This window comes from Nelumbo lutea, chromosome 2 (assembly GCF_056320005.1).
Source record: "Nelumbo lutea isolate HS-2025 chromosome 2, American lotus-T2T, whole genome shotgun sequence".
In the NCBI taxonomy this organism is placed as follows: Eukaryota; Viridiplantae; Streptophyta; class Magnoliopsida; order Proteales; family Nelumbonaceae; genus Nelumbo; species Nelumbo lutea.
This window is the reverse complement of record NC_142685.1, coordinates 63,617,070-63,639,411: the sequence shown is the minus strand read 5'-3', so window position 1 is coordinate 63,639,411 and position 22,342 is coordinate 63,617,070. Positions and strand designations below refer to the sequence as shown.

The 22,342-nt window shown below is 36.5% G+C and overlaps 1 protein-coding gene and 1 pseudogene across 2 annotated transcripts; both read left to right on the top strand.

The window, feature by feature from the left end:
* The first annotated feature begins 8,012 nt into the window (after positions 1-8,012).
* LOC148871171 (GPI transamidase component Gpi16 subunit family protein) lies at positions 8,013-16,474 on the top strand. Its single transcript, XM_088972875.1, has 5 exons — positions 8,013-8,586; positions 9,402-10,652; positions 14,409-14,555; positions 14,654-14,831; positions 16,096-16,474. The coding sequence occupies exons 1-5, from the start codon at positions 8,362-8,364 to the stop codon at positions 16,275-16,277; spliced, it is 1,983 nt and encodes a 660-aa protein (XP_088829001.1). The 5' UTR covers positions 8,013-8,361; the 3' UTR covers positions 16,278-16,474.
* LOC148871170 (zinc finger protein WIP6-like) lies at positions 16,459-20,035 on the top strand (annotated as a pseudogene). The gene is made up of 6 exons (XR_016107271.1): positions 16,459-16,462; positions 16,571-16,801; positions 16,931-16,940; positions 17,056-17,160; positions 17,761-18,075; positions 19,509-20,035. The product of XR_016107271.1 is annotated as a zinc finger protein WIP6-like (transcript).
* Positions 20,036-22,342: the final 2,307 nt, after the last annotated feature.

Here is a 22,342-nt window from a genome sequence, read left to right as displayed (position 1 = left end):
GGGATTTGTCAAAAAAGTTCAGCTCGACCCGATTCAGCATTATATATTTTATAAAATACATAATGTGTGTTTTATATATATAAAATATATAAATAATATAATATTTATAATTTAATATATACATTTTTTTATTTTTTTCTTTATAATTTTTCTCTCTCTCTCTACTCAGCCGCTTCAGTAGTAGTAACAGTATGGGCTAAATTTCAGACTCGGGCCCAGACCCGGACTTTGGGCTTTTTATGAGGACCGGGCTCGGGCCCAAATTGTAGGCCTGATGGTTGGGTCATGTTCGGGGTCGGGCTTTAGAAAAACCTGTTAATACAGAGTAAAAGCTTGGTCCGAGCCCGGCCCAGCCCGGTCCATGAACATGTTTAGGGGCTGAGGGAGGCCCTTTCCAATGTGTCGTGTGGTGTTACTTGCAAATTGTCTACATACTTGATTTATCCTTTCTAAGGGAATCACATCATCCTCCTACAAATGTGATGGGAGTTGGAAGATGAATGCATACTCAATCGTGCACTAGAAAGGATGAGCGAGAGCTTGAGACAATAAAGGAGTGTTGACTCCAAGGAAAAACTTCTCAAGTACAGACATGTTGGAAATCTAAGAAATTAAGCAAGCATAGAATTACAATTTAGGCGCCAAATCCAAATAAGTTTATATAAAATATATTTTCATATATTTTCTACTTACAAAGATACATGTGTATATGTATAAAGTATGTATATAGATATTTTTTAATGAATCTTATAAATATTTTTAATTCGTTCTACTTTTAAGTTGGCTCTAAAACCCAATAAAAGATGGCAATACAAAAATATAATAATAAACTCTTCCAAACCTAACCAACCAACCTAGTTCCAAATTCCAATGCGAATTGTATTGAGATAAGTTCGGATTGGCCTGGGTTGGAAAAATCAAGCCTGAACTCAAGTTCGGCCAATCCAAGCTTGAAGTTTTCATCTTAATATTAGGCACACTGGGTTGAATCTCAATCTGATCAACTCACCCAAGTTGTACCCCTATTCAACATGCAAATGAGAGTGGGAATGGACATGGGGGATGGTGGCATAGTTGGTAGGGTCTTTGGCTGGTTGTGATGGAGATTTGAGATGAAATCCTATTGCCACCAAGGTTAGAGGATTATGAATATGGGGGATGTAGTGTAGAGTAGAACAGAATAGAGAGAGAGAGAGTTCCTTGATGTTTGTAGGTTTATTTTAGCCATTATGCATTCACTTTCAATGCCATTTAACTTGCGATAGGGAGAGGGGGGGGGGGGGGGGATCTAACAAAATGAAGTTTAGTTAGCTAGGTGAAACACCCCCCAATGGTATATGAGGTATATGGAGTTCACCCTTGTCAAGGGATTATTCAATCTAAAAGCAAGGTTTTAAAAACCAACTCGGAAATGGAGCCACTTCAGCCACCAGTTTCTAGTTTAGTGGTTCAACCATTTTCGTCAAATAGTTCAAAGGTTGAACAATTAAAGCATGACATGTATATCCCATCTCACCCTTGGATTGGAATATTAGGGTAAGATGGATATAAATCTATACTATGAAGTCATAGTTAGGTAATAAATTTTTAAAATAGAAATAAATATAGAAATTTATAAAAAATGTATAAAAATTAGACACATTTATGATATTTTTATTAATCAATTTTAAAAGAATAAGTGTAATCAACACAAAGTATTTTTATTGATAATGAAAATGAAATACATAATTTAGAACTAACCAAAAATTAAATATAAAAGTTTATAATAAATAGTTATACTTTTGGGTTAAATGTGTTAACCTTTAATGTCATAAATAAATAATAAAGATTAATAAAACATAAAAATACAAAAATGAAAAAAAACATAATTTTTTTGCAAAAAAAACATTCAAGCACATCTATAATATCATGTATTTATCATATTAAACAAAAAATAGGTGTAACATATCAACATTATTTTTATACACAAAAAATACAAAAAAAAATATAGAAAAAATTTGAACACATCTATAATTCTATATTTACACTACTATTAAAAATATGAATAAGAATGTGGAACTTTTTTTTAACTAAAATCAAGGTTTTAAAAATGAGCCGGAAATTAGAAACAGAAACATAACCACTTGGCTTCCGATTTTTGGGTCAGTGGTTCAGCCATCCAGTTTGAGTGGGTCAAACCGGTAATATGTAAAATATAATATAACTTTTTTATTTTAACTAATACATTAGGATTAGGTTAAAATCCACCATATATATACATTATTATGAGAGGAGAGTGTGAGACTTTGAGAAGGAGGTGACTTGTTAAAGCTGAGAAGTGGAAAAAAAAAATAAAGAGAAGAAGAAGAAGATAATGATGATGATGATGATGATGAGAAAGAAGCGTTGTCAAAGGTGGTTGTCACCATGTTCACCGGTCATTGTTGTAGAATCATTTTGCTCTAAAAAGAAGAAGAAGAAGGAATCGCCAGTAGTGGCCATCTCCATGTTCATCATCACCACTGATATAGCACCGTTTGCCCTCTTTTTACATCTCTCAAAATCTCTCTCAAATCCCAGCTCGTTTGCTTCATTGGTGTATCTCATATTTTAATATAAGATAAGTGTTTAATCTCTAATCTCTTGCATCAATTTTTCAAAGTTGAAATTTTTTGTTGCTACAACTTGAAAATCAAAATGAAAAAACAAAAAACCCAAACTAATTTTTCCATTGAAAATAATTGAACAAGATTATGAGATATGAAAGTTTCTTTTTTCAATTAATTTATTTTCTAGTTTTTATTTTAAAATAAATAAAAATTTTGGAGCTAGTTTGAAAGCATCCCAAGAACCATTAACCGGATCAAACATTTTAATGAGTAAATTGTTTAGGTCAGTGGTTCTCTGACCATTTCAATCATTTTTTTTTTTTGTAAAATAGTGGTTCCAGGCCAAAATGGAATTGGTGACCTAACCAATTCATGGGGCCAAACAATTTGACTATTCGATTTGGTCCAGTTTTTAAAACATTGACTCAAATACTCATTTTTTTTTTAATTTAGTCCCTAGTTAATTGTAAGGTTTAAGTTGTAAATTGAACTACTTTTCACCTCATTCAATTCACTCTATTTAAATCTTACATTTTTTTTGGCAAATGAACAAAATAAAAAATATACACCAAAAAGATAAAACACTACAAAAAGAAGAGTCTAGCCAAGTAGATAGGATTGTCAATAATATTTGAAACTTCACAATTTGATCTGATTATCACATATTTGGATAAGGTGTTTATGTAATTAGATTTGAATTTTGCAATATGCATTTGATTAATAATAAAAAACAAGAAAAAATACTTGAAGGACAAAGGAAGACTGGAGGTAGGGAATCAACGGGGATATTAGGGCAAAGAGGAGTGGTGAGACAACCGAGTAGAATGAGTGGGGAATCTAATAATTGAAAGAATCAGTGATCAAATGAATGAGTCGTTACGAGGGGGACCCTCAATTATAAGGAGGGATCCCACAGTCCCAAAGGTAAGACATTGAAATAACTTAATTCCCATTAGGAAAGGGAATATTAAATTCGATATTGGTCATTAAAGAGCACTTTAGGTTTCGCCACGTGTCTTATGAAATATCTCAAGGACTAACTTTCTTTTTGTCCGAAGATTCTTATAATCCGTGTGTGCTACTTCCTTTCGTGACCTATTTAACTGACGTGGCATTGTGACGCCATTGTATGACGGGTGCGTTCTTTTATTAAACCTACGTGGCACCTTACCACATGTGTAACTTAGAGTTGCACGTGTAGCTATTATTTGACTCCAGTTCTCAGTGACCTGCGGATCTGTAATGGCTTCGAGTTCATTGCAAGACTGTGTACGTCTGAAGTTCATCGTAGAACTGTGTGTATCCAAGATTTATCATAGGACCATGTGCGTCCAAGGTTTACCGCGGAACTATGCGTCTCTCAACTTCATCGGAGGTTTTCTGTAAGTAAAATCTATCTTGACTTGTGTCGAGTACAAGTTCATCGCAGTTGTGCGATGAGTTGTATGTTCATCGCTGTCATGCGATGAGTCATATGTTCACCACAAACTTTCGATGAGTTATAAGCTCATCACGGGTAACTGATGAGTTATGGACTATTGCAAGCATTCATATGATATTAATTCGATATCTTCTATATTTTCATAGATTAAATGAGTACTATGTACCTACAATATTATTACTATAATTATCACAGTCTAAAAATGTTGGAGTCTTATCCATGTGGGTATATTTCAGAAGTCCCAAGTCGCCTAAACCCTAGGCCTAGGGCCTCTATACCTGAGTTTTTTAGCATAGCAATGAACAAATCAAAATAAGAAGAATATTTAGCCTAAAATCAGAGGGGTATTTACGTTGTTCAAATACCAATTACCATAAGTAAAAACACTTAGCTTTTGAGAAAACAATTAGGGCAAATGTACCAATTGATAAATGGCTTTTGTGAAAAGATAGTGATGGTAGCCATAGATCTCTGTAGGAAGTGCTTTGCTTTCTGATGATGCGCAATCTGACCACTCCTAGTTGGAAGCGACTGAGCTCCTAGCTAGTGACGGGCAAGAGATACATGCACGAAGAGAGATGAAGGAACCCGGGGTTGCTCACCCGACGGGAACATTCCGATGGTTAAGTTAGTACTCAGTTGCGAGCTTGAGGAGAATGAGTTTGCAAGAAAATGAGAAAGCTAGAGAGTGGTGAATATGCGATACCTTGGCCCCTGGGGGGTTGAAGTCTTTATATACTAACATTCTGGCAGGTTCTGAGGGGTTGATCCCAAATCTCTGTCGTGGCGATCTATTGTCAGGTAACGCCTCGAAGTGATTGGCTGTTATTATCAAAACTGGGGAGCAGGAGGGCTAACGCGATCGTTGTAGGGTACGGTCCCGCTAGGCAGGAGACAACCTCCGGGGTTGGCAGGCACGACACCGCTAGGTGAGAGACAATGAGTGCAATCCTCAGAGTTGGCAGATGCTGCGCCGTTAGGCAAGGGACGTGGGTGCATCTTTCATGGTTGACAGGTACGGTTGTCAGATAGGAAGCTTCTCGCGGGGTTCAGGGCTACTTGATAACAAACCCTGTAGCGAGCTACTTGTGTCGAGCTACTGGTGGCATGCCGAGGTGATTCTGCCCGAAGTGAGTCGTCTTCCGAGGTGGCTCATTTTGCCCGGATCTAGACTGTCATGAACTTGGTTGTTTTAGCCTACGAACTCGGGACATCATTGTACCCGAGCTCATTCTGAGGCGAACTGATACTTGCTGAGTTGTCATCTACGTCGAGTCATGTCCACATGCCGATCTGCTCACGTCGAGTTGTTATTCATGTCGAGTCACGTACACGTATCACCCATTTATGAGGTCGGGCCAAATCACCCTTCATCACTTTCAAAATGGAAATGAGCAAGGACCTTTCGATCAGGCAAGGGCCTAAGGTGCAATTCCTTGGAGAACTCTTCTTCCCCATTGGATCCGGTGAAGATTGGAGTGAAGGAAACTTGCAATAGAACAAGGAAATTGAAACACCATCAATTACTTCAACAAAATATTGATGATGAAAAGGACTACCGGGGATTCACCATTAAAAGTTAAGGCTAAGCTTGAAATTTTGATGACGGAACACTTTCAGAAGTTAGTGAGAGTATATTTTTCTATTTGATTTACCATGCCTGGAACATCTACCCAAAAGACGAGGGAGCACTTCATCTGCATTTGGATCTCTTGATTTTTCATTTGGGTCATTTACTACAAGACCTCGTGGTTTTACGGATTTATTAAACACTTAACCTATAATTTTCATTTTCAAACACTTCTATAGTTTGCAATCTATTTATTATACGGAGATAGAAAATAGGTTTTTATGATCCATTCCACCTTAAAATTCATTTATTAATTTCCCAAATGTATTAATCACAACCCCTATAAACATCTCCCACAAATTGAGAATCCTTCTCCCCTCGACACTGACACAAATTGTACAATCAAATTATGAATTCCGAGGTAGATTAAACTTAAAATTACTCCTAGAAAATAATGATTTTGATCCATACATCTATTCAAATGAATTTAATTAAAATAAAATAAATCTTTCGAGGGAGGACTTCATTTACGTTTGGTTCTCTTGATTTTTCATTTTAGTCATTTACTACAAGACCTACATGGTTTTACGGATTATTAAACACTTACCCTATAGTTTTTATTTCACTAAAACACTTATATAGTTTGCAATCAATTTATTATAGGGAGATAGAAAATAGTGGTTTTGATCCAAATAAAATAAAATAAATTCTGTTTAATTAAAATAAAATAAATTTTCTAAAAATTGGGGTTAATTTTTCTTAAAAATATTTATAATTATGGGGGTTGATTTTTCTTTTTTTCTTTTTGGAATTTTAGGGTTTAATCTTTCTTAAAAATTCTTCAAAACTTTATAGGCTATTTTTTTTTTAAAATTCCGTAGAATCTCTACTGTAATATTATAAATTTAAAAGTCGAAATCTTTCAATTTTTTTTCAAAGTGGGGGCTAGTTATTATGAGCAAGAGCTTAAATGCATGACCCAATTTATGCCCAACATATAAAACTCCCATTGTTGAGCAAGGGGACTAATGTAAGGGGATAGATATGCTTATTGCTATGGTATCGCATCAATGCATTGCAATTCCTAAGTATTCAACTTCTAAAATTTACAATATCAATTATCAGCACCCGATTTGTGTTTAGTCTATCACCTGAAACTCCAATTTTTTTGAGCATTCAATAAGACTATTTCGATCTCTTTGAAACACCAAAAAATTTAAAGAACTTGAATTTTAGCTCAAAATCTCTCAAATCCAATATTAAATCTCCCCGATAACAATTCAATGGCCTTCAATTAACCTCCATTTACATACCAACAACCTAAGATTCCTCTAGTTACCCTTCCATCAAACTAAGGTTCCTTTCAAGCCCTCTTGTTAACCTGAGACACCTGCAACCTAGATCTCTTTGATCCTAACACCTTTGGACCAATCAGATTATACGATTGAACCCTAGACACACTAAAACATTTACCCTTGAAATTCCAACCCATAATTCCCCAATTTCTTCCTTCATCAAACCAATATTCCATTTCAAATCCTCTTGTTAATCCAAATTTCAAGATCTTGACCCCTTAAACTAATCAAACATTACTATCAGATCCCAGACACCCTAAGGTCCCTTCCTACAAAATTTCAGCCCAAGAAATCCTTGATTGCCTCTTAAGTGCACCAAGATTTCGTTTTAGAGCTCAAAATTAATCAAATCAAGCTCTTTCTAGATTTGCCCAATCTAGACCCCTTGAACCAATCAAACACTTCCATTGGATCCCAGAGATCCTAAATCCCCTACCTGCAAAGTTTTAACTAAAAATACCCCTTATTTGCCCCTTCATCACACAGAGATTCCATTTCGAAGTTTTAGAATGACTAAATCAAGCCCCTTTCAAATCTGCTTGATCTCAGCCTAATTGGGCCAATGTGACGAATTGGGATTTTCTACCAACAAGACATGTTCCAACCTTCTACCAATGTCTTCTCACATTGTACATCTTAACTTGAGATTGGGACCCACCGTAAAAGTGGAACCCGCTTATATAAGATGTGTGGTGTGAGATGATATTAGTAGAGGGTAAGTAATCCGATCTCCAATCTGACCACCCCACCGATCAATCGCACAATGTCAAAAAACACCAGCTTGAAAAAATTTCAATAAAAAATATCCTTGTTTGCCCATTTATCTAAAAAGATTCCATTTTGTCTAATCTTATTGATCCCCACACATAAAACTCTCTGCATATGCTTAGACCCATCCCAGTCGTTCACATTCCCACCCAAATTCTCAGCCGTTCATCAGGAATCCCAGTTTGACCCCTAGATCTGAATTGACCAAATTACCCCTTTTTTCCCAAAATTACAAAATTACCCTTAGAAACCCTAAAATTACCAAAATGCCAAACAGCGGCCGCGGCCGCGGCCCCTTCCTTATCACTGGAGTCCTAAAATTACACTGGAATCCTTCTTATCACTCGACGCTTACATCGGTTTTTATCATCGTTTGGGCTCCCCAATACCGACCACCGAAGCCCTGTGTTGTTCGCCGGCCGAGCAAAATCATTAGCAGTAGCCATCACCTCCAGCTTCGTCTCGACTTTGAACGAAACTTCCATCGATCTCTCCTCTCTTGTCATTCTGTCGGTTGCAAGCCTCTACTATTACTGTTGCAAGCCAGATCGGAGATTCCATCCTCAAGCTTAGTCTTTAACTTTTAATGGCGAATCCCCTGCAGTCCTTCTCATCATCGATATTTTGTTGAAGCAGTTGATGGCGTTTCAATGGTCAGTCCTATACTTCCTTGTTCTATTGCAAGTTTCCTTCACTCCAATCTTCGCCGGATCCAGTGGGGAAGAAGAGTTCTCTGAGGAATTGCTCCTGAGGCCCTTGCCCGATCGGAAGGTCCTTGCTCATTTCCATTTTGAAAGCAGAGCACCTCCTACGGAGATCTATGGCCACCATCACCGTCTCTTCCCAAAATCCATTTATCAGCTGGTACATTTCCTCTTTCTGTTTTCTCAAAAGCTAGGTGTTTTTTCGTGCTGTGTTTGGTTGCAGTGCAATTTTATTTGCACTAGTACAAATATATGGAAGTGCAAACGAAAGAAATGCAAATTTTGGTTTATTTTGTTCTGGATTTTACTTTATTCTACTCTGGGTGTTATTTTACTTCATTTTTACTGCAACCAAACAAAGTAAGGTAAAATTTGAAACAAAATTCGAAACTTGCACCTAAATCATTTGCACTACTATAATTTCGCACCAGTGCAAATTCATTTTCACTGCAACCAAACACAGCCTTATGGTAATTGGTATTTGAACAGCATAAATACTCCTCTGATTTTAGTCTTTATATTCTTGTTATTTTGTTTTGTTCATTGTTGTGCTGAAAACCTCGAGTATAAAAGCTTTAGGTCTAGGGTTTAGGCGACTTGGGACTTCTAGCATAGACCCGCGTGGATAGGACTCCGGCATTTCTAATTTTCTTTGTGGCACAAATGATGAGGATAATCTAGAATGCCGATTTCCTTGTTCAACCAAATTGCCTATAATTTGTTCTTCGCAAAAGGGAAAGATATTTATGACACTTAATTATGTATCTCGGGCATTTGGCTTGCTGTAATTTGGTAGTTCATATGCACCGGACTTCAAGTTGTAAAGATTGATAAATCACTGAAGTGTATATTTACTTACTGATTACTGACTAGATAAAATGGTTTATTTCAATTTGCATTGTGGACTTGTTCCCTATTATTGTGAAAAATTTGGACTACTAGTAGATGCTTGACAAGACAATGCTGCTTGACCAGGTCCAAAAGTTCCAAATTCGGGAAATGGAGTTGTCATTTACACAAGGCCGCTGGAACTATGAACGATGGGGTGGACTCAACCCCATCACAAGTGCCAATGCCAAGCCTCCTGGAGTAGAGTTGTGGGCCATTTTGGATGTACCTCCTGATCAGGTTGATGCTAGCTGGAAGAAATTAACTCACACTCTTTCAGGTCTTTTTTGTGCTTCAATCAACTTCCTAGATTCTTCAACTGCTTATTCTTCTCCAGATTGGGCATTTCAGCCATCATCAAGAAGTCTTAGATATGGTGCATTGCCACGAGAAGCTGTTTGCACTGAGAACCTAACTCCTTGGTTGAAGTTGCTGCCATGTCGTGACAAAGCAGGGCTTGCTGCAATATTGGATAGACCATCAATTTATAGAGGATTTTATCATTCACAGCGGCTGCGGTTGACCTCAACTGAAGTTGGTTCAGAAAAAGGGATGGAATCCGGAATAGTACTTGAACAGACCCTCACTATTGTCCTTGAACCTGATGCCCAAAGACCTAACACGAATCATCTTGGTGGAAGAGTATTACAACCAAGTTGGTCTCTTAGATCAATTTTTGGAAGGGAAATCAGTGGACGATGTGTTCTTGCAAAGTATAGCACAGTATTCGTTGAAGTGGAAAGGAATTTAGTCTCTGAGCTCAAGAAGCTAGGAAGAAGACGTGGTGGGGTTGCTGAAATTGCTTCTGATTCTTGGACTGACCCATTTTTTGACTTGTCTGTTACCCCAGACAAAACCATTAAAGAGATGAATGTAACACATGGTGATAGCTCATCTATTCTTTATTCGTTCTCCACTGAAAAATACCATGATTATGAACCATTTGATGTAGGGTTAACATGGAAGCTTCCTGTAGTGTGGTCAAGTTCTCAAGCACCATTTCGTGCTAGTAGGTTTTTAATAGGAAGTGGGAATCAAAGGGGTTCTATTGCAATTTCCTTGAAATCTACAGAACTTGGTGAGGGATTTATGAGCGATCTTGCTAGAGAAGGGTGTACAGTGCGGGTTGATGTTTTCCAGGTTGTGCCTTGGTATGTCAAAGTTTACTTCCATACTCTACAAGTTTTTGTTGACGGACGACACAGGAGGGTTACAGATGCACTGGAGAAAATTCATGTCTCACCATCTGAAGACAAGGTGTCACCCGGTCTTATGGAGATGGTCCTGAGGTTCCCTTGTAGTATGAAGTCAGCTACACTAACCATTGAATTTGACAAGGTATGCTTCAGCAATTGCATTGACTTCAGCTTTCATGCAATATCTACACAAATGTGTTGCTTTAATTATATATTAACATGATCTTTGGATACAGTAGCTAGAAAAGGAATCTAGTGAACCAACTTGTTTGATTAGATGATTCTAGAAACTGTTCCATTAACAGTTGGTATATTTAAAAAAATGTTGCTACCTAGATAAATTGACTATCAATAAATTTGTGAATTTTATATCTAAATTTCTAAATATCACCAAAGACCCACAAGGAAGAATGAGATGCAAGTTCTTGTCCTAATGTAATTTTTTTTTGAAGAAATTTACATGTTGAAGACTGCTATTTCTAGAAGGCCCTATTGCTGCATCGGGATTCAATTGAAACAAAAAGAAAAAGGAAAAGCTGATATGGTACCCACAAAGACCCACAATTAAATGTCCAGCACAACAATCTAATTGGCATGTTGAAGACTGCTATTTCTTAGAAGGCACTAGTGTTGCATTGGGATTCGATTGAAACCAAAAAAAGGAAAGAGCTGATACGTTGCCCATATGGGCCAGTGCTTGGTGTAATGGTAAAAGCTCAGGCTGAAAAGCACGAGAATGTTGTTTTGAGTCTGAGAACAACCACTTTGTGTGGAAAAAAATGCCACCATTTGGTCTTTATCCATTCGACCCCTCCCAAGGCCACAGATGGCTGGGAAGATTGGATAATATGGCACCCATGTGGGTTCAATCCGAAGACCAGAAATTAAGTGCAATATTCTTTTTGGTAATCAACAGAATTAATTTCATTTATTATCAAAAGAACCTTGCTGCCCAAAAATTGGATAGCAGGTGTAATACAACAAAGCAAAAAGTTGATCAGTCTTCCTTAATAAATATCCGAAAATAGCTTTACAATGTTTTGCAAGGTCCCAGACATACCCTAAAGGTTCCTCTGATGTTCCTGATGTAGCAAAGTTGTCAGCCAGCTTATTAGCACTACTCAGAATCTGCCTGATTAAGCAATTTAGACTTCTTCCCAATGACTGAGCTTCCCTAAGGACCCTAGCTAAGAACCTGAATTTCAATGGCACCACACTTACTGTACGCAGACAAGAGATTACCACTTGACACTTCCCCTCTACAGTTAAAATCCTTCTATTATTCACCTGTGCAAAGTTGCAAATCTTAATCCTTGCATAACCGCCATTAATTCTGCCCTTAGGGAATTACCAAATCCTGCTGGTTGAGAAGAAATTTAGTGCAATATAATATTCAGGAATTATTACATGAAGAATCCAATTAACTATTAATAATTAAGGGGTTTCTAAAATAAAATTCTATGGATCATAAAATTTTAATCTTAAATAGGAATCAAGAGCTACAAACATGTGGTTTGCAGTCTGGGGTTACATTGGTTGCTGCAGCATTTCCAAAGGTTCAAAGCCACTGACAGATGATTTCTGCTTACATGGTGCCTTTACCAAAAATCAGCATGACCATAATAAAGGCAATGATGGGCTGGGCCTGCTTTTTATATGGTCATAGCAATGTTTCCAGCTGCCTGGGTCCAGGCCTCTATGCACATTGGGCCTCATATTATATGCCAGGGCCTGGTTATTTTCTTTGTGGGCCAGACCAAACATCTGGGTTTGTCCACATAAACTAATGAAATTAAATATATGGTAGAAATTTAAATTTAAATTTATATTCAAAATCACAAGTATGTATACATACACACAGTCATGCACAAATACATATATAATATTAAATCTGATCTGGCCGGGCATAAGTACCAGGCTTGGCCCACATTTATTTGAACTTGATGCAAGCCTGCTAGATTTGGATGAAAACTTTCTGTTTGGGCAGGGAAATTTTCTGGTTGGAGTCATTAGACAAACTGGACTATTTGTATCTGGAAAGATTTGATTAATAGTTGTCAAGGTGCTACTGATAAAAAAAAAAAGAAAAGAAAAGTTGTCAAGGTGATATTTTAAAAAAAGTTGTCAAGGTGCCACCTAGGCACCTACCTAGGTGTCACATAGGTGATGTTTTAAAGAAAAACCTAAATCCTAGGCTAATTTCCTAGGTTGCATAGCAACTAACAATCATCATTTACTAATGATTAACATTAGCAGAACACTCGCTCTTTAGGCAGTGCTGGTCCACTCCAAATGGCTTTCACTGAACATACAAGGTTAGGGTGGGGGTCCCCTAAAAGAGCATGAAAGAAGAACACACAAGAAAAAGATCTTGAAGCAATCAAAGTCCAAATTCTGCTGTTGGGTTAATTGGTATCAATTAAGACCCCTTCCAACAGGTCGGACAATGCAATTATGCAATAATATCCAGAGTTTGAAAGTCCCCAAAACCCCTCCTTGAACCCAAATTCCAGGTCATCCCTTGGTTGGAGGCCAAGTATCTTAAGGGGCCATTGCTTTGTGCACCCTGGATGACAAGTGAAAGATCGAGTTTTGGAAATAAAATGCAAAAGCTTAGGTCCATATCCATTCAACCCCTCCCAATATACTGGATAGCTAGGAATACCATTGTGTATGGCCCTGATTGACATTGTACCACATCTTCTCAATAAGCTGTGTTCTGGCCACCATGGAGAAGGTAGAATGATTGAATGATGATTTCGTTATGAGATGGATCCTCATTTATAAGGAGGGATCCCGAGGTTTCAAAAGGAAGGAGCCAAAAGTGTTTGATTCCCACTAGGAAAGGGATTATTGGATTCGTTGTCGATCATTAAGGAGCACTACTTGGGTTTTGCCATGTGTCTTATGAGATCTCTCAAGGATGAACTTTCCTTTCGTCTGAGGATTCTCATAATCCGCGTGTGCTACTTTCTTTCGTGACCTATTTAATCGACGTGGCATTGGTGACATCATCGTTTAGTGGGTGCACCTTTATTAGACCTGCGTGGCGCCTTATCACGCGCATAACTTAAAGTTACACATGTAGCCGATATTTATTTCTTGTTCATAGTGATCCCACAGTTCTATAATGGTCTCACGTTCATTGCAAAACTGCATGCATACGACGTTCATCGCAGAACTGCACGCATTTGAAGTTCATTGTAGAACTACGTGCATCTGAGGTTTATCGCAAAACTGCGCGCGTTTGAAATTCACCTTGGGTTCACGTTAGCCAAAGCTTATCATGACTTGTGTCAAGTACGAGTTTGTCGTGAGCATGCGATGAGTCGTATATTCATTGCAAACGTTTGATGAGTTATAAGCTCATTGCAGGTAACTGATGAGTTATGAACTCATCGCAAGCATCCATGTAGTACAATTCGGTATCCTCTGTACTTTGATGGTCTAAGCGATCTATGTACCTATAGGACTTATTAGGTTTTCTTTATTTTTATTTGACCTTTACTCTTAGTGTTTGATTGTGTGCATGATGTGTGATCTTGTTGTTATTATTATTATTATTATGATGATGATGATGATGATGATGATGATTATCGTTTTCATTATCATTACCATTATGTCATCATCTTCTCCCTTTGGTGAGTTTATAAAGCTACAATATGTCCACAAATTTATCAAAGAAAATTCCCACTGTTTCAGTTGTTACAACTGATGGTAAATATGGTTGTCCAAATTATATATGCCAAGGGATGGTTTGGAGCTTGCTAATATATGGTTTCCACATCAGAGATATCATTAACCAAAAATTAACCTAAGTTAGACGGCCCTGAGCCTCTATTGTTCCCTCCTTTATACTTGTTAATTTCTAATTTACAAAGTTGTAATATATTTGTAGGGATTTTTACACATCGACGAATATCCTCCAGATGCTAATCAGGGATTTGACATTCCATCAGCTGTAGTTAGATTTCCTGACTTCCAAGCAAGCACATATTATCTGAAAGACAACTCAAGAAAGTCAGCCCTATTGTCAAAATTCCAGGTAAATAATTACTTGGGCATGTTTTCTGGTAATTTATTTGGGAGATCTTTTGACCTTTCTTTAAAAAAATATGTTGATTGTATGGATTTCTCATGCAGGAAAAGAATCTTCTTCTGTCTTATACAGAAATCTTACTTGTGCCTCTTGCTACCCCTGATTTTAGCATGCCTTACAATGTCATAACAATCACATGCACAGTATTTGCTTTGTATTTTGGATCACTGCTCAATGTATTAAGGAGGCGCGTTGGCGAGGAAGAAAGATTCTTAAAAGAAGGTAATACTAAAAGCAGCCTTAATCCCAACCATTCGGGATAGGTAACATGTATCCTGTGCCACCATCATGCTCTATCAAGAGTCTTTTTTTTATTATTTTTTTTTCAAATTATTAGGCGCTTAAAATCGTTTTTACCTCTTCAGGACATGCTTTCTTTGGTATTACCCTTGCTTTTTTAGAGCCTTCTACTTACACCAAGTCACTCTTCACTGTTTCAGTCATTGGCAGTCTATGCACATGACACATGAACATTAAATATGGTTAGTAACTTAGTAGCATCCACAGTGAAAATATGGTTAGAAACCTTAAATATGGTTTGTATCTTATCTCTGTAAATTGATCATCTCTCTCTCTTCCCACTGGTTACTTAATTTCCCTTTATAAATTTGTTGATATGTATCAAGAAGTCTTGTCCAACCAAGAAGTCCCAGTGAAAATTCAATTATATTGGTTAATGCTGTCCATTAAATCTGCGGACATCAATCTGGACTCTTATTTCGTTGTTGGTATTTTGTTTTCATGTTAATGAAATTTACTGATCTTCAAAGTTGCCATGTCTAGCTGTCACCTTTTGAGAAACCATTCTTGAGAGAACCATCTTCCTTGTGATGGAAAGAAGTTTCCTTGTGGACTATCATCATAATCTACCTACAGCTCATACTGTAGATAGAACACATGCAAAAGCTCTACTCTCTCCCTAAATCTCCTATCAGGTCAACCAAAAGCAAACAATATGTTTGTTAGGATTACCCAACCATGTAGATGTTTAGAGCATCTTTGTTCCACCTTAAAAAAATGCTTTATAGTTCATACACAAGCATTTCAATGATACCCACATAATTGATTATGTATAGAGCTTTAGAAAAATGCAAACCATGTAGATGCTTAGAGCATCTGTGCTCCCCCTTAAAAAATGCTTTATAGTTCATACATAAGCATTTCACTGATACCCACATAATTGATTATGTATAGGACTTTACATTTCACTGATCCCAAAATGTAAACCATGTAGATGTTTAGAGCTTCTGTGCTCCCCCTTAAAAAATGCTTTATAGTTCATACATAATCATTTCACTGATACCCAAAATGTAAACCATGTAGATGTTTAGAGCATCTGTGCTCCCCCTTAAAAAAATGCTTTATGGTTCATACATAAGCGTTTCACTGATACCCACATAATTGATTATGTATAGGGCTTCACGTTTCATTTACTTAGTTCAGTTTGGCTAGATGCTGAGTTTATTTAGCTGTATTCTACTTGCAGCTAGCATGAGGAAAGGTATGCTTCCTCAGCTTCTATCCAAGTTGTCTGCAAAGCTACGTGGAAAGTATAAAGATTCACCCCCGTCATCATCATCTTCATCATCCTTATTGAATCCAAAGCTTATGTTCAAGGTTGTCTTGGTGGCTGGGATTGCAGTTGGTTGGCATTATTATTTTGAATGATAGTCAGCGTTAAATCAACATGATACATCTCTTGTACAATACGTGATTGAAGCAGGAACAATTTTAGTGACCTAACCAAAAACAAAATGAAAAAAGAAGGTTCTCTCTTGTTGTCAGATGGTGTAACATTGAATTGTAATCAAATTTCCTTTGATATATTAGTCTAACGAACTGGTTGAGGATGGGTTTATGATTCATTTAGCGAGTAGTCTAAAAAAAAAGTAACTGAATTTTGGTTATCAAATCTCGTGATCTTGTTGCTGTGATTTTTATGTCGTGTTTGCACCATGCAGCCCGCCAGCCACTGACGGAACAAGCAGCGAACCTGTGTTTTTGTTGTGTGGAAGAGACCAGACCCTGTGTTTTCTCGAACACATGTGGGTGGTATCTCTGTTACATTGTTCTTGGAATTGATGATAATGATGATAATATTGTTTATATCTGTTCACTGTCAACTTTGGCTGAACATCTGATAACATATGTAGCACTACTGGAGGACAGAGATAGAAAAACATGGAGGGAAGGTAGCTAATACAGTTCTTAGTAATAATCTGTATCAACAAACAGTTGCTCTTGTTTTTATTGCTTGTGATCACCTTTCTTGTTGTTGTTCTTAGTAAAAAGTTGTTACTGTCCTTGTTTTGTCTTTGCAGGTGTGAGCTTGTTAGTTTGGATTTGTTTGGTGTGAAGCATAGATTAATTAATTAACCCATGTTGTCTTCTAGTTGCTTCAACTGTTGTTAAGTTAGTTTGTTTGCTACTGCTTATATCCTTGCAGGGAGAGGGGCATACCTGTGGTCAGGGAAGCTTGGTTAACAGATAGCATTAAGAAACAGGAAGTACAGCTACTAGAGGCTTATGACAATGGGGCTATTGCCTCTGTGTCAATGCACCGCTAGATGTTCCAATTCCACATAGCTGATAAGTAATCTCAGTCTTAATGCTGCTCAGAAAGCATGATTTAAGACTGTTCTAGGTTTCTCTTATTTATTATTGTTTGTTCATGTCATTTCCCCCAATCCCACCACTACTCTCTCTCTCTCTCTCTCTCTCTGGGTACCAAAGAGAAGAAGAGAGGGAAAGGGGGAAGGAAAGGCATCCTCCCAAAAGACAAACGAAACCACCATTCATATATCAACCATGAGTCCATGCTTTCCCACTTAGACTGCTCTTGAATCCACACGTTCTTGAATATAACTTTCTTAGGAGAGAGATCATAAACCTTTGAGAAGATAGGCATGATCTATTATGCAGATAATATGGGTTTCTGCTTTCAAGCGCCAACCTTCATTGAATGGGTCAAACCTTCAGTCTCTCCCTTTTCATCATCATCATCGTCATCATCTTTTTCCACGAATACTCAGCAAGCTCAATCTCAATTCTCAATCCCCATGAGCTGCTTACAACTACCTATCTTCTATTAACAACAACAACAAGAAGATTTCTTTCATCAAACTACCCAGTGCCTCCCTCTTCTAAGCAGGTTTGCTGAGTCTAAGCCCTTGAAAGAAGAGGAGATTGAAGTGCAAAAGGATAGTGTTAGTATTAAAGATGAGAAGTTAGAGAAGATTACTGTGGCCTTGCATATTGGACTCCCCAATATAGAAGATTCTGATGATGAAATCAAGTCCTTAAGTTTTAAGGAAGACAAGTCCATGAAGAAAAATCTAGAAGATTGTTCAATAAACACTGATAGTAGATTTTGGATCCCCACACCAGCTCAGAGATCCTTATTGGGCCAAACCAGTTCGCTTGCTCCATCTGCAACAATACCTTCAATAGGTACAACAACATGCAGGTTAGTGATGAATTTCTGAATATTAGAATTTCTTCTTTCCATTCTTTCCCTTCTATTTTGTATTCGCTAATAACAATTTTCAAGTTATTTATGGCTATAATGAATGTCTTGAGTAAGCCTTTTACATGGTGGAAAAAATTGAAAATATGTCTTTATTTTCTTGAGGGGAATTATTTATTCCCTGTTTCTTCATTTTAAATTTTTGTTGCTTTCTGTGGTATCATTTGATGTGTTCAAGTTGGCCTTCTGGACTACTATTGTTTGTGTTTATTTACTTCATCAACTCATTATTTCTCTAACTTAACCACCTGAGAGGCTGAGAGAGGGAGAGACCCAAACATAAATCAAAATATTTCTTATCCCGGTAAGCTTTTAATACAAAGTGTGATGATACTGAATTATGCTCATCGCTATGAGAATTAATCCACATCTTTCTTATGTCATTTAATTGATATACCATTTATTGAGTTAGACTATTAAATTTTCAAGGTCATTTCTTTCATTCGCCCTCATGGATTACCGTTAACTGATGCTAAGCATTCAAAGAAAATACATTCTGAGAATAAATAGTTCAGATTCTATTTTTCTACCATTCGAGTAGAAAAGTCTCTTTATGGTTTTCCAAGCTCTTGGTTTTCCAGCAATACTAATGACCCAGCAAAAGGTACAAGATACTTAAAGCATCTGACTTCCAGGTGTTAAAGTATGTCATTGTCCGTTTTGTCTAACAAACTAATGGTTCTTATTTAATCATTTATTTATTCTTGTACCATGTAAGCTTGATAGTAACTAGTAAGAGGGTCTGATCCATAGTAGACGTAAATCCTAATAATGAAAATTTTACTGCAATTAAATGGAGAATTTTTATCATATTATTTCATGTTTGCAGCACAAAAAAATGTTTTTCCATGAGATTATCTTAGAACAACATGGTAAGTTTCCAGTAGAAAATCTTGAATGAGATTTTGGTATAGATCTTGAAATTTTTTTACTTCCATAAGAGTTGTAACAGTCATCTTAGAGGTACTTGTTTTGTTTAATTAATTATTTTATTAATATGAAAAATCATACATTTCAGTTGAAATTAACTAATAAAAACCCAAAAAATAAAGGAATTACGGTAATGATCATAATAGGGTGAAATATAAAAATTTATCATTTAGATGGCTTTATTTATGAATTGTAAAGGTGAAACTTGCACCATGAACAGATGCAACATTACAGCATTGGGTTTATAAGTGTACAGGGTGCAACATTATACCATAAAGGTGATTTTGTATGATACCAGTACCAGAAAAGGTGTTTTTGTGTCATGGAATTTTCCATTTATTTGTGAAGGAAATCTCAAGTTCAACTTTCGAATTGATGACTAGAAGGATATCTTTACCGAGTTTTTGTTTAGAGAATAATATGTGTGAAATTTTGGGATGTAGATGCATATGTGGGGGCATGGAGCACAATATAGAATAGGACCAAAATCGCTTCGAGGAACACAACCAACCGCAATGTTGAGGATTCCTTGCTACTGTTGTGCTCATGGCTGCAAGAGCAACATCAACCATCCCCGAGCCAAGCCACTGAAAGATTTCACAACCCTTCAAACACATTACAAGAGAGCAAGGGGTGAAGCCATTTATGTGCAGAAAATGCAGCAAACCTTTTTCAGTCAAGGGGGATTGGAGAACGAAGAACTGTGGGAAGCTATGGTTTTGTTCATGTGGATCTGATTTCAAACATAAGAGGTCACTCAAGGACAACATAAAATCCTTTGGAAAGGGTCACTCTCCATACCCTCCTAATGAAAATTTTGAAGAGTAATCACTGGATCAAGGAAGAATTGGGTTCAGGAAGACAATTATGATTACTAGTTTGTCTCATAATTAATCCTTTTAATTGTTGGGTATGAGTTTACTAAGGTGCTCTTTTGCAAGTGTTTTGAAAGATTTTCCGGCATACAGACCTGACAGCTAAAATACAATGTGATCTTTTGCATTAAGACCTTGACAGTTTGAAAACCATTTGGTTAAGATGTCTTTCTACACATCTTTTCGTGTAAAGATATGATTGAAGAAAAAAGTTAAAACGGATTTTGCGTGCCTTTTTGGAGAGGTACCTTTTGGTGGCTAGATCTTTTTCCAACTAAACAGGAAAAGACCAAAACATGGGCTGCCAGATTTCTAACACAGCTGACAGCCCACATAAAAAGACTTGCCAAACAGGGCCTAAGCTGTCTAAGCTTGTGCTCAGTAACACAAAGTCTCAAAATGGATTTTGCGTGCCTTTTTGGAGAAGTACCTTTTGTTGGCTAAATCTTTTTCCAATCAAACGGGAAAAGACCAAAACACGAGCTGCTAGACTTCTAACACAGCTGACAGTCCACACAAAAAGACATGCCAAACGGGGCCTAAGCGATCTAAGCTTGTGCTCAGTAACAAAAAGTCTCAACAAGTGTTTGATGCAAGAACACAAAAGAGAGAAGTTTGCTATAGGAAATAATGACTTGATGCTAGAGTTTGCAAAGTGGTTTGATCCAAAAAATGGTTGACATATCAATCACGGTCTTTAAATAGTTGAAGTTTAGGAAAATTCTCGATTAGTACCTTGTACTTTGGGTTTAGTGTTACTTTGGTCCCCAAAATTTAAAATGCGACAATTTAGTACTTGAACTTTCAAAGCGTGACAATCTAGTACTTGTCGTTAACTAGCTGTTAATCAGTCGTTAAGTGACATTCTAAAAAGACACAAATGCCCTTTGAGTGTCATCTAATTTTTTTAATCAACTATGCAAACATTGACAAAAAAAATTAGTAGTCTCAATTCTTCTATTCAAGAAAGTTGGAGTCACCAGAATGTCCACTCAAACTCATGCATATATGCATGTATGTAAGTGTTTATTCAGTCCATATATATATCTATGCTTGCATAAATGTATGCATCTATACATACTAGTAAGTGTGCATGTGTCAATTTCTGATGATTACGACGATATTAAATAATGCATTTCCAAAAGTTTATACAATTATATTCTTATTTATTACACTTATTTTTGTTTAATATGATAAATATATGATATTAGAGATACACCAAATGTCTTCTATATATATATATATTTTGTATTTTTTATACTTTTGTTTTTTTTTTCTACCAAATAGGGAAACAATTCTGTTTTGGGTTGATTTTAAATTTGTATTTTATTTCTATCATCAATCAAGACAAATTATTCATTTGCAAACTTATTTTTTAATATGGTCAATTAATATAAGAGTCAATGAAAAATGGGAGATAATACCCTAAATATGAGACTTAATTAGTAAGTGTTTGACATCGATGCTAGGAACACCACACCATTTTCTCATAAAAACGGTGTTGGGCATGTGTTCGCACCATTTTTCTCTTAAAAATAGAGAAAGCGATGCTTATTTTTTGTTTTGAAGCGACACTGCTACATAGGCTGTTTTCTAGGAAAACAACACTGGTTTTGTTTGGTACCAGTGTTGTAGAACCATTTTCAGCATTGGTTATACTATCCAGCATCAAAGATGATGCCACATCATTGCACCACTAGCATCAATAGGCTATTTTATGAGAAAGCATTGAATTTGGCGTTTCTTTAGACCACACTTTCTTGATTTCCAAGGTGTGGTCTAAAGCAACATTTTTATGGATTAGTGGTGCCAAATAAGAGGTTGTTTTCTAAAGCACCACCTTAATGAGAGGAAAATGAATGAAGAGAAATGTAGACTATGTAGTAGTTCAAATTACATTTTATGCCCTCAAAATTGGAGAGACCAAATTTTAAAAACAAGGGTATTTTAGTTAAGAATAGGATTTAATGAATGTTACTTGGAGTTAATACTTTAAATATAAGATTTAATGAAAAGGATTTGAATGAGCAGTATATATTGAGTCTTAAATTAGGGTATTTTAGTCAAATAAAAAATTAGGGTATTTTAGTCAAATAAAAAAAAATTCCACTCTCATTCACACTTTTAATAGTAGTATATATTGAGTCTTAAATTTTCTATTAATGTTGTTCATTTGGTTTATTGTCTCAATTAAAGAATTTTTATTAAAATACAAACTTGCCCGCATGATAACTCAAGATCAATGGGGTAAATTCTATCTAACAAAAAATTTAGAAAATAAGACCCATTCACATAGGGATGCAAATAGATTGGACTGGATTCAAATTAGGATATATCTGAATCCGATCCAACATTATTAAAAGCCAAGCCAATCTGATTTGAAGATCCGATCGGATCTCATA